Raw genomic sequence first — 12,561 nt, forward strand, 5'->3', positions numbered from 1 at the left:
TTTCATGACTATTTACATTGTAGATTCTCACTGAAGGCATCAAAACTATGAATGAACACATGTGGAGTTATGTACTTAACAAAAAAAGGTGAAATAACTGAAAACATGTTTTATATTCTAGTTTCTTCAAAATAGCCACCCTTTGCTCTGATTACTGCTTTGCACACTCTTGGCATTCTCTCCATGAGCTTCAAGAGGTAGTCACCTGAAATGGTTTTCCAACAGTCTTGAAGGAGTTCCCAGAGGTGTTTAGCACTTGTTGGCCCCTTTGCCTTCACTCTGCGGTCCAGCTCGCCCCAAACCATCTCGATTGGGTTCAGGTCCGGTGACTGTGGAGGCCAGGTCATCTGCCGCAGCACTCCATCACTCTCCTTCTTGGTCAAATAGCCCTTACACAGCCTGGAGGTGTGTTTGGGGTCATTGTCCTGTTGAAAAATAAATGATCGTCCAACTAAACGCAAACCGGATGGGATGGCATGTCGCTGCAGGATGCTGTGGTAGCCATGCTGGTTCAGTGTGCCTTCAATTTTGAATAAATCCCCAACAGTGTCACCAGCAAAACACCCCCACACCATCACACCTCCTCCTCCATGCTTCACAGTGGGAACCAGGCATGTGGAATCCATCCGTTCACCTTTTCTGCGTCTCACAAAGACACGGCGGTTGGAACCAAAGATCTCAAATTTGGACTCATCAGACCAAAGCACAGATTTCCACTGGTCTAATGTCCATTCCTTGTGTTTCTTGGCCCAAACAAATCTCTTCTGCTTGTTGCCTCTCCTTAGCAGTGGTTTCCTAGCAGCTATTTGACCATGAAGGCCTGATTGGCGCAGTCTCCTCTTAACAGTTGTTCTAGAGATGGGTCTGCTGCTAGAACTCTGTGTGGCATTCATCTGGTCTCTGATCTGAGCTGCTGTTAACTTGCCATTTCTGAGGCTGGTGACTCGGATGAACTTATCCTCAGAAGCAGAGGTGACTCTTGGTCTTCCTTTCCTGGGTCGGTCCTCATGTGTGCCAGTTTGGTTGTAGCGCTTGATGGTTTTTGCGACTCCACTTGGGGACACATTTAAAGTTTTTGCAATTTTCTGGACTGACTGACCTTCATTTCTTAAAGTAATGATGGCCACTCGTTTTTCTTTAGTTAGCTGATTGGTTCTTGCCATAATATGAATTTTAACAGTTGTCCAATAGGGCTGTCGGCTGTGTATTAACCTGACTTCTGCACAACACAACTGATGGTCCCAACCCCATTGATAAAGCAAGAAATTCCACTAATTAACCCTGATAAGGCACACCTGTGAAGTGGAAACCATTTCAGGTGACTACCTCTTGAAGCTCATGGAGAGAATGCCAAGAGTGTGCAAAGCAGTAATCAGAGCAAAGGGTGGCTATTTTGAAGAAACTAGAATATAAAACATGTTTTCAGTTATTTCACCTTTTTTTGTTAAGTACATAACTCCACATGTGTTCATTCATAGTTTTGATGCCTTCAGTGAGAATCTACAATATAAATAGTCATGAAAATAAAGAAAACGCATTGAATGAGAAGGTGTGTCCAAACTTTTGGCCTGTACTGTATATAAAGCACAAATGTATAAGTTTTACCACCAAAATATACCTAAAGTAAAAGTGCTCATCCTGCAGAATAATATTGTACTATGATTACTGAGCATTAATGTTTTCATCACTTTAATGTTGCCGCTGGTGAGGGTTATGGAGGATGGAAGGTGCCAACATGAAAAATAGATTAATAAATAAATTTATGTTTTTATTTTTAAATTTATTTATTCATTTTTAAATGCATTCATTTTTGCAGTCATATTTAATTTTTTTAAAAATATATTTTTAAATGCATTTATTAATTTCTAAGTACTTATTGATGTATTATTTTCTTGATTAATTTAAAAAAAAAAAACATAAGCTCTAAATTAATTAATGAAAGGTTAAATCAAAAGTAAATAACAGGAAATAACAAAGGTAATTAAGTTTTGATTTTGAATTTATTTTTCATTTATTTAAATATGTGTTTAAATAAATGGTAAAATAAAATAAATGGTAGAGTAAATAAGAGGAAAACAAAGAAAAACAAATAGTAGTGCAAATAATTATAGCATTATAGGTATTCACTGTCCGAGGGCTGCCGCATTTCCTGCCGTAAAGCAGATTTTTTCCGTGAAAATTCGGCCCCGGTGGCAGAAGCTTATTGCAAAGATTGCAAAGCCATTAAGTAACCTATGTAAACGCTGATAGTCTGATTTTACTGTGTATACTACCCTGTGCAACCCACATTATTTCAGTAATGATATATATATATATATATATAGGCAAAAATGCTATCTGTTGCTTCTGTAATTGATTCATGAAAGTCTACATTTATTTTTTATATTATCTCTGGTACGTTTAATGGCATGTTAATTTATTTGTTGTCCTTTTATTTAATTTATTCTTTAATTTTTTGCAGCTTCCATAAACATTGGAGCTCATTTTAACGACTTTAATCTGTAACACATCATCATTTATTATTGATTATATTCTGAGCAATAATCTGAATGTGCCAGGAAACTAAAGCTGTCGGATAAATGTTCCTACTTACTTTCCACCTCTGGTGAAGTTCTGATCTCTCCTGCCGTCATCGTCGGTGTCATGGTTGTGTTTCAGGGGAGTTTGTTGATGGACGCCGGCCTGTATGCGGGTCGCTCCTTCAGGGTCGGGTGGGGTCCCGGCTGGACGCTGGCGCACTGCGGCCACCGGCTGAGCTCGCCACCCAAGCAGCTCGACCAACAAGAACTGACCAAAACAGACTTCAGCTTCCTGCCCAAACTGGCCAGGAGCAAGCCGTAAGACACAGACACACACACACACACGTTGGTTCATCAGCTAAAAAAAACATTTTTATGGAGAAAAACAGTTGTTTAAAACTGTTTAATTGAAACATTAAAAAAAAATCAATATATATAAATAAATTGTTCGGTTGTTCTGCAGATGTTTCTCCTTCGTCAGTGTGAGTTAAAACACTAAATCATGTGCTCTCATCAGGAGTCTGTGAGCCGTAGAGTTATGAACAGAAAGGTGATTCAAGTCTGACTTAAAAAGTCTTTAAAGAAAACTGGAATCCAGAAGTTATTATGAACGTCTGCTGCTCACAATACGAAGCACAAGAAATTAAAAGTTCCTCATGCATCAAAAAACAAAAGTAAAAGTTCTGATTGTTTACATGTAAACATTTGAGCTTTATTTGGACTTTTTTTCTGAAATGTATTATTAATTATAATGTATTGTTTTATCTTTTAATATTTCATTTTTTTTAATCTTCTATTATTATATATTTCATTGTCTGTCATTCATTTATTTGTTTTTATCTTTTATCTATTTATTCTTTTTTTTTCATCCCTTATGCATTCATTTTGTTTCTTTCATTTATTTAATCTTATTTATTTATTTTTATAGTTTTTTTTTTTTTTTTGTATTTTATAGTTTTTTAATCATTCCTTTTGTACTTTATCTTTTATTTATTTTATAGTTTTTTTTATCTTTTTATTTGTTTGAACTGTATTTTATCTTTTCATTATTATTTATGATGCATATTGTGCTTTTATCTTTTCGATAAAACATTTTTTTATGTGGATAAGAAGCGTGGCAGTACCATGTCTTGTTACCATAGAAAAAACAGTTTACATATTTTTGAACTGATGTGTGTGAAGTTAAATCAGAGACAGACGGAAGTGAAGTGTGTGTCTGACTCGTGGTGTCTTTGCTGTGTCTCCTGCAGACTGACAGAAAGTCCCTATAAAGTTGTGATGGAGCAGCTGGAGTGTCTGCAGCCTCCAGCTGTGAAGAGCAGCCAGCAGGAGGAGGAGGAGCAGGAGGAAGAGGAGAGCCAGGCGGTGCTGCAGCGCCCCCTGGACATCTGTCTGAAGCACAGCACTGTCGACATGACTGAAGCCTCCGCCTGCCCTCTGGTGCGACCGCAGCCCGGTGTGGCGGCGCTGCACGAGTACGCAGAGTGGATCATTGAACTGAGCGACAAGCAGGGAGACGCTGATCGTAAGTGACGGAGCGTCCAGAGCACCATTAAATGCATCAAAAATAATATTACATTACTAATTTAAAAATGCAAAAAAAAAAAATGCAAACATGAATAAAAATAATTAAATAAATTACCTGATAAATAATTTAATTTGTCAAAAAATGTATGAATAAAACAAATGTGGGCATTATGCAACAAAGGGTAAATAATAAATAGATAAGCATTTAAATCATAGACTGTACATAAAGACTGACGACAGACGCCCCCTGGTGGCTGGCTGCAGTAACCCCGCCCCTCCATGTTGGTTGGGACATGAGTCAAACTCAAAGTACACGTCAGATGAATTTTTCTTAAAGATGATTTCTGTCATTTCAGGTAGTTTTTATCAGCTGCTGTTTGTTCACGAGTTTGTTCTTCTAATGAGAAATTTAAGTCAGCGGACACGCGTCAGCCATCTTTATAGACAGTCTGATGTAAACACACCAGAAAATAATAATAATAATGATAATGACTAAATGATTTTATTAAATCATTATTATTATTATTAAATAGAAAAAGTGAGATAAATATGGTAATTAATATGAGGGTTAACTAATAAAGAAGAAAATTTAAATATTTCAGAATAATATATATTATTGGATTATAATTACTGGTGCATTAATGTGTTCACCACTGGTGATTTTGCAGCTGGTTATGGAGGATAGAAGCTGCAAAAATAAAAGATAAAAATACATAAATTATTGCGTTTGATTTTGCATTAATATTTTAATTATCTATTTTTTAATTTATGTCTTTATTTATTAATTCATTATTTTCTGTCTTGAAACATTTGAAAATGTATAGTATTGATTAATTAAAGGGGAAATTTCAAAAGAAATAAAATTAATAGGGGAATTAATACTGAAAAGGTAACTAAATAAAGAAGCAGCTTCCTGGTGAACTAAACAAAAATAAAACAAAACACAAACAGAAAGTTTCAGTAAAAATGTGTTTAAGAAAAGTTAAAGTCTTTTAAAGCCTCCATTTATTTTTAATATTAGTTTTGGCAAATTTAACAGCATATTCATTTATTTATAGTTTTGTTTATTTTATTTTTCTGTCCTCCATATATGAGACACGTCAGTCTGCCATGTCCTCATCCTTCTGTCGGTCTCTGTCCTCCAGCTCTGCTCGGTTACTGGGCTGAGGTCTGGACCCTGTGTGAGGCCTTGTGGGGCCGGCTGGGCCCCACTGATCAGGAGTTGGACGTTCAGGCGCCCGGCGAGTACGAGCAGCAGCTGGAGAGGAGGCGGAGCTTTTCGGCCTGGCTGTCCCGCGGCGCCACCTCCAGGGTGGAGGAGGAGGTGGCGCTGGCGGGGAAGGGTCGCCACGTGGAGGCCATCTTCAGCTACCTGACGGGAAACCGCATCAGTGAGGCGTGTCGACTGGCACAGAAGGAAGGTGAGACGGGTCAGACACTTCAGACAGATGAGAGGGCGGAGCTTATTTATGAGATGCTCCTCAGTCAGTGTGATTCTGCTGCAGAATCAGGACTGACAGCAAATTTATGATTTTATTTTTAACACAAAGTCCAGATGCAGGTATTTATGTCTCTGCACCGGTGACGGCTGTGACCGGAGGAGTTATGTTTTCTGGTTGTCCATTTTCTGTCAGTCCCGTTCTCAAGTGTGATTAGATTTTGGTGGTCAAAGTCACTGTGACTTGTGTCTCACTCATTCTCGTGAACGTGATGTCTTGAGAACACCGACATTTGACACAAATGTCTGCTGTCAATTCTAGTTATGCAAAGTAAAATGTCTGCGTCAGCTGCTGTCTGAGCGTCTCTCAGCAGCCTCATGAAGCTGTGCATCAGTTTCTGCTCCGTCAGACGGACACGATGTCTTCATACTTAAACTGAGGCTGCTTTCACACCTGACCTGTTTGGTTCAGATCAGTCAAACTCCAGTTGGTTTGCCCCCTCAGTGCGGTGCGTTTGTGCAGGTGTGAACACAGCAATCACACTCATGTGTGCACCAAAGCAACGGGACTGAGACCTTCTTGAAGAGGTGGTCTCAGTCCGGTTCCAAAGGAACTCTGGTGCGGTTGGTTTGTGGTGAGAAGGTGTTCTGACCTGGATGTGAAGCAACTGCAGTCACATGACACATTGTTTGGGTTAAACATGAGCATGTTACAGTCCTGGAGGATTATTAATGTGCACCTCCTCCTGTACTGCCTTAATATGCACATTCAGCACATCCAATGCATCAAAACATTGTTTTCTAGTTGGAGCCGCGCCTCGTTTTCAAACTGTATGGTTTGACTAAAATGAACAATGACAGCAACATAGTCCACGATGAGCAGCGCTAAAATCAACCTGCGTAGTTGTCCCTCCATTGTGACATTAGAAAGTGTCACATTTATCTTGCAAGTGTACTCTTCTTCAACGTTTGCTTTACTTCCTGGATTTTTTGTCCCCAGGAGACCACCGTCTGTCCCTGCTGGTGTCTCAGGCCATGGGCTCTCAGTACTGCCGGGACCTGCTGGCCCTTCAGCTCGCCGACTGGAACCGCATGCAGACAGACTGCTACCTGCCAGAGGAGCGGCTTCGCATCTTCACTCTGCTCGCGGGGAAACCAGTACGACATGTTTGATTCATTTCCTGTTTGTCAGAAAAAAAAAAGTTCTGCTGATATTTACTGGCTCCTCAGGTGCACAGAGCGTCAGCTGACACATGACGGATGATTGATGAGTGATTTAAAAGTGCCTCTTGAAATAATGATGTAATAATGTTTCCTGTACGTCCCTGCAGGTGTGGCAGTCGTCGGACTCTGTGGTGAATGTTTGCTCTGAGTTGGACTGGAAACGCTGCGTGGCCGTCCACCTCTGGTTCATGTTGCCTCCGACTGCCTCTGTGGCCGACGCCCTCACCAGATATGAAGCTGCCTTCCAGGTAAGCTGTCACCTCTCACTCTGCGGTCACATGACATCTTAACTCCGAGGTGTTTCTCTTGTTAGAGGCCTTCAGTAGGCAGGTGGTGTTCTTAAGTCCAGTTCAGTCCAAAGATTCAGGACGAGACGAAACCATTTCAGCTCGTTGCAGAGAAAAGTGTCAGCGGTGTGAACTGGCTGGTCTGAGGTCGACTCAAGCCGGCTGATGATGTCACCTGACACTCAGCTGGTCAAATGGCCGGCGGCTGGTTTTAAAGCACGTCACCTGTTTCAACAGCCAATCAGCTTGTAGTGAAGTCTGCTGGTCAAGTCAAAATGACCACAGACGGTGTGTTGGCTTGCTGCAGCAGGTGCTCCGTCCCCGCCGAGCCCTCTGTTTCTGTCCTCACGGTGTGCCGGTGTCAGACGGTGGGTCGCTGCTGCTGCTGGCTGTATGTGCTTATGCCCCGCCCACACACACACATTCTCACTGACTGATGAATTGGTGCTGGTTATTTATATTATTGTGGCGTATTGATTATGAATACAGTCCATCTGATGCTGGTTTTGTTTCATCACTGTAGCCAGTATCTCACTATCACTATCCTCATTCAGATTTTAAGAAGCTACAAATTATATTCAGCCACAAAATAAGTCTGAAAAGCTGCAAATCAGAACGAAGCACAGAGAGTTGTTGACTAGAGATGATGCGCCGTCTCATGGCGGTCACTTCCTGTCAACGTTACAGATCAGAAGCACAGAGAGTTGTTGACTAGAGATGATACGCCGTCTCATGGTGGTCACTTCCTGTCAACGTTACAGATCAGAAGCACAGAGAGTTGTTCACTAGAGATGATACGCCGTCTCATGGTGGTCACTTCCTGTCGACGTTACAGATCAGAAGCACAGAGAGATGTTGACTAGAGATGATGCGCCGTCTCACGGTGGTCACTTCCTGTCAACGTTACAGATCAGAAGCACAGAGAGTTGTTGACTAGAGATGATGCGCCGTCTCATGGTGGTCACTTCCTGTCAACGTTACAGATCAGAAGCACAGAGAGTTGTTGACTAGAGATGATGCGCCGTCTCATGGCGGTCACTTCCTGTCAACGTTACAGATCAGAAGCACAGAGAGTTGTTGACTAGAGATGATGCGCCGTCTCATGGCGGTCACTTCCTGTCAACGTTACAGATCAGAAGCACAGAGAGTTGTTGACTAGAGATGATGCGCCGTCTCATGGCGGTCACTTCCTGTCAACGTTACAGATCAGAAGCACAGAGAGTTGTTGACTAGAGATGATACGCCGTCTCATGGCGGTCACTTCCTGTCAACGTTACAGATCAGAAGCACAGAGAGTTGTTGACTAGAGATGATGCGCCGTCTCATGGCGGTCACTTCCTGTCAACGTTACAGATCAGAAGCACAGAGAGTTGTTGACTAGAGATGATACGCCGTCTCATGGCGGTCACTTCCTGTCAACGTTACAGATCAGAAGCACAGAGAGTCGTTGACTAGAGATGATACGCCGTCTCATGGCGGTCACTTCCTGTCAACGTTACAGATCAGAAGCACAGAGAGTTGTTGACTAGAGATGATACGCCGTCTCATGGCGGTCACTTCCTGTCAACGTTACAGATCAGAAGCACAGAGAGATGTTGACTAGAGATGATGCGCCGTCTCACGGTGGTCACTTCCTGTCAACGTTACAGATCAGAAGCACAGAGTTGTTGACTAGAGATGATGCGCCGTCTCATGGTGGTCACTTCCTGTCAACGTTACAGATCAGAAGCACAGAGAGTTGTTGACTAGAGATGATGCGCCGTCTCATGGCGGTCACTTCCTGTCAACGTTACAGATCAGAAGCACAGAGAGTCGTTGACTAGAGATGATACGCCGTCTCATGGCGGTCACTTCCTGTCAACGTTACAGATCAGAAGCACAGAGAGTTGTTGACTAGAGATGATACGCCGTCTCATGGCGGTCACTTCCTGTCAACGTTACAGATCAGAAGCACAGAGAGTTGTTGACTAGAGATGATACGCCGTCTCATGGCGGTCACTTCCTGTCAACCAGCAGCTTTTTACAACATTACAGAATGGAGTGTTGACAGTAGGCAATAATCTGGACAATAATGAGAGACGCTCTCCCTCCAACAATGCTCATTAAATATGTATAAAAAGAAAATACATGTTAAAAAAGAGACTCTGAGACATAAATAATGCAGACGTTACAGTATAGGGAGAAAATATAACAACATATAAAATAATATTTGTGGTGAACAGTAGAATTAATTTTCTGTAATGTAAACTTGAATTTGGAAACTTTGTTTTAAAGAGAAGAAATAAAAATACTCTGAGATTTAAATGGTCGAAAGACATAAATATTTTATTTACTTTATTGTATTTATGTTGCAAAATGTTTTTCTGTCTTATGGTTAGTTATTATGAAAATTATTTATTTTTCATCCCTCTTATCAATTTGTTTTTTTGTCTTTTGAATCTATTTCTTCTTGTTTCTAGTCCGGCCTTTATTTATCTGTATTATTACTTTTTATTATTATTAATGCTTGTAAATCTATTTTTTGTATTTTATTGAAATATTTTTTTTATTTTAAAAACTCATGAGATTTAAAAATCTCTTTCCCCACAGTGTCCTGGCGGACACAGGCAGCAACAGAAAGTTACAGACAACACAGAACAAAAATACAAAATAAAACTGTACAGCTTTAAAACATGTAATATGAAACACCTGCTGAGATGACTACAAAGAGCCAAAATGTATGTACATGTGCTGAAAGTGAACCATGAAGGCTGAGGAAAAGAAGCACTTCCTGTTTCTAAAATTAAAACCCAGCTTCAGGTTCTTCAAGAGTAGTTCAGTGACAGTTGTCTAACACAGCACTCAGATATTTAAATGATGAAACTTTGATTTATACAGAGATGTAACCAGGTAATAATTATAATAAAGTTTATTTCATAGTCATCTGACAAAGTTATTTATACATAAAAACACAACAATAAAATACAGTTGGTGTTTGAATAACCAGACAAATAAATAAATAAATAAATAAATAAAAATGTAAAGGAGAAATTACAAGAATGTTTTCAATAAAATCTGTGAGTGATTAAAAGAAGGTAACGATGTGCTTCGGTGTTTGTCATCTCACAGCCGAGGGGCTGTGACACCAAACACTTCATCCCTTAAAGTCTGTCAGTGTGAGTTCAACCAGGAAGTAAAACAGGAAGTGAAGATACCTGACTGTTGTTTCCATGTGTGTGCTGCAGGGCTCCTGTGAGGGGGGAAAGTACGCCTGCGCCCCCCTGCCTCCGTACCTGGAGGCGGAGCAGCCGGACCCGGAGGAGGAGGAGGAGGAGGAGGAGGAGTCCAAACGGTCGCTGTACGACCTCTGCTTCCACCTGCTCAAACTCTATAGCGACAGGTAAACACACCTTTGATGTGGTCATACACACGGTGTCTGAAACTCAACTTTATAACCAACATAAAAAGATGTGTCTGTTACCATGGAAACGCTGTCTGTTTGTAGTTCATATTGGCTCTGTCATGCTCAGCTGTCTCTGTGTGTGCAGACACTACAGCCTGCAGCAGCTGTTGGACCCTCTGACCGTCACCTGGGAGCGTCTGGATTACCGTCTGAGCTGGCACCTGTGGGGCGTCCTGCAGGCGCTGCACTACAGCCACCTCAGCACCTCGCGCCAGGGACTCCTTCACGCCAGCTACGCCGCACAGCTGGAGAGCGCTGGCCTCTGGCACATGGCCGTCTTCATCCTTCTGCACATCCCCGACCACGCGTACGTTTTATCTTCATCATCTTTGTTTCTTTAAAAACTGTCGGCAGATGACAGAATGTGTGTAGTTTCAGTTTCTGGCAGCAGCAGTGACGCCTTCTTCATGTCCTCCTCTGGACCTCCATCTTCTTCTTCTGTGGAGTAAAACATTAACCATGTATTTCTGTCTGTCTTCAGTCAGCGGGAGCGAGCGGTGAGGGAGATGCTGACCCTCCACTGCCCCCTGCAGGAGACGGACGAGTCGGTCCGCAGGGAGCGCTTCCTGACCGAGAGGCTGCTGATCCCAGAACAGTGGATCCACGAGGCCAAGGCCACACGAGCCCGCCGTGACGCCGACCGACACCAGGAGGCCCTGCACCTGTACCGGGCCGGATACTGGAGCCAGTGTCATCGTCTGCTCATCCAGCACCTGGCCTCAGGTCAGGACTCATCATCCAGTTTTACTGGTTTACACCCAGTTTATAAAAACTGAAACAGCAGGCGTATATATAAAACTCACTTATTCTAAGTTTCCAAATCAGTGCTGAAAATATCTCTGATTTGGAAAATGAGATATAATAACAAATCAGTCATTAAGTAATGATTATAGATAACCACAGGGGTTAAAGTTCTCCAGCACAGCACCGGATTTCCGGCGTGGCGATGTTTCTCTCCGGCACGGGCAGAAGTGCCGGAGAGAAACAACGGAGAGAAAGTAACAGAAACAAGACAGAAACGAAAGCTGCAATAAAAATCCTCTATGCTGAAGTTTTTAAGTCAACACCACAACATTATATGATCCATTTCAATGATGACATGCTTGCCCAGAGAAATTTCGACTTAACTGCCTGTTTAATTCACATCAAGTGCGATACACTTTTGCAAACAGCCTAAATGATTTAGCTTCTAAAAATAAATAGCACCAAGGCAAAAAAGAGATGTAGGAGCTATAAGTCAAAAAGACTGGTAACCACAGAAAGTTTAATCTTTATTTATAAACTCATTTAATCTGAAAAGTAACTACTAAAGCTATAATCTTTTTGTTTGTTTTGAAGATAAACACGTTCCTTTGCAACACATACGTTTCTATTTCTTCATTTTGTGACTGCAACACTGAGCCCCCCGGCTCCAGAAAAGATTTCGGATTTCAGGCACACAAATCTTCCATGCTCGACATTTCAGGCACAAAATTATTTCTTGCTTTAACCCCTGTAACCAATAATAAATCATTAAATAAATTAAAATAAATAAATGAGTAAACAAATAACAAAAAATAATAGTACATCAGTTAATAAATAAATAAAAAGTAAATGATAATAAATAGATAAAAATAAATCCTATATTTTTAAATATCCGTGTCCATTCTGTCAGTGTTCCAATAAAAAGTCTGTCCTGTTAAAATTTGTGTTGACGAGCTGTAGAGACGAGTTAGATTAGTTTAATAATGAACTCTGTTACGTCACACCACTGTTAGTGATCCCGTGTCTTGTGTCCTTCCCGTAGACTGCATCATCAACGACAACCACGACTACCTGCTGGAGTTCTTGGAGGGGCTGGCGGTCCCTGAACACAGTGCCACCATCCAGGACTGGGACACTGCAGGGGGCGTCTACCTGGACTACATCCGAGTCATTAAGACTCTGCAGGACATACAGCAGGTACTGACACTCAAACCTCACTTCCTGTTTCAAATTAAAATAAAAGTCCTTCAGTGTTTCAATCACAGTCCAGTCGTACATCAGCTTCTGACCTTGTCACTGTCGTGATTATATTGGTGTTTAAAAAGCCAGTGTTGATCGACCTTGACACAAAGCTCAAAGACTTCACTTCATCTTAAAATG

General features: G+C 41.4%; 1 protein-coding gene across 4 annotated transcripts in view; it reads left to right on the forward strand.

Annotated features, from left to right (window-relative positions):
- Positions 1–12,561, forward strand: part of nup98 (nucleoporin 98 and 96 precursor) — a 39,989-nt gene that overhangs the window by 25,244 nt on the left and 2,184 nt on the right. For all 4 annotated transcript variants that reach the window (XM_033635459.2, XM_033635474.2, XM_033635467.2 and 1 more), the window contains exons 25-33: positions 2,659–2,837; positions 3,770–4,044; positions 5,192–5,467; positions 6,485–6,642; positions 6,816–6,956; positions 10,220–10,374; positions 10,523–10,744; positions 10,919–11,160; positions 12,224–12,378. In XM_033635459.2, the coding sequence (XP_033491350.2) occupies positions 2,659–2,837; positions 3,770–4,044; positions 5,192–5,467; positions 6,485–6,642; positions 6,816–6,956; positions 10,220–10,374; positions 10,523–10,744; positions 10,919–11,160; positions 12,224–12,378 (1,803 nt within the window). The remainder of the gene's footprint in view (positions 1–2,658; positions 2,838–3,769; positions 4,045–5,191; positions 5,468–6,484; positions 6,643–6,815; positions 6,957–10,219; positions 10,375–10,522; positions 10,745–10,918; positions 11,161–12,223; positions 12,379–12,561) is intronic.

The sequence above is a fragment of the Epinephelus lanceolatus genome, chromosome 11, assembly GCF_041903045.1.
Source record: "Epinephelus lanceolatus isolate andai-2023 chromosome 11, ASM4190304v1, whole genome shotgun sequence".
Classification (NCBI taxonomy): Eukaryota; Metazoa; Chordata; class Actinopteri; order Perciformes; family Serranidae; genus Epinephelus; species Epinephelus lanceolatus.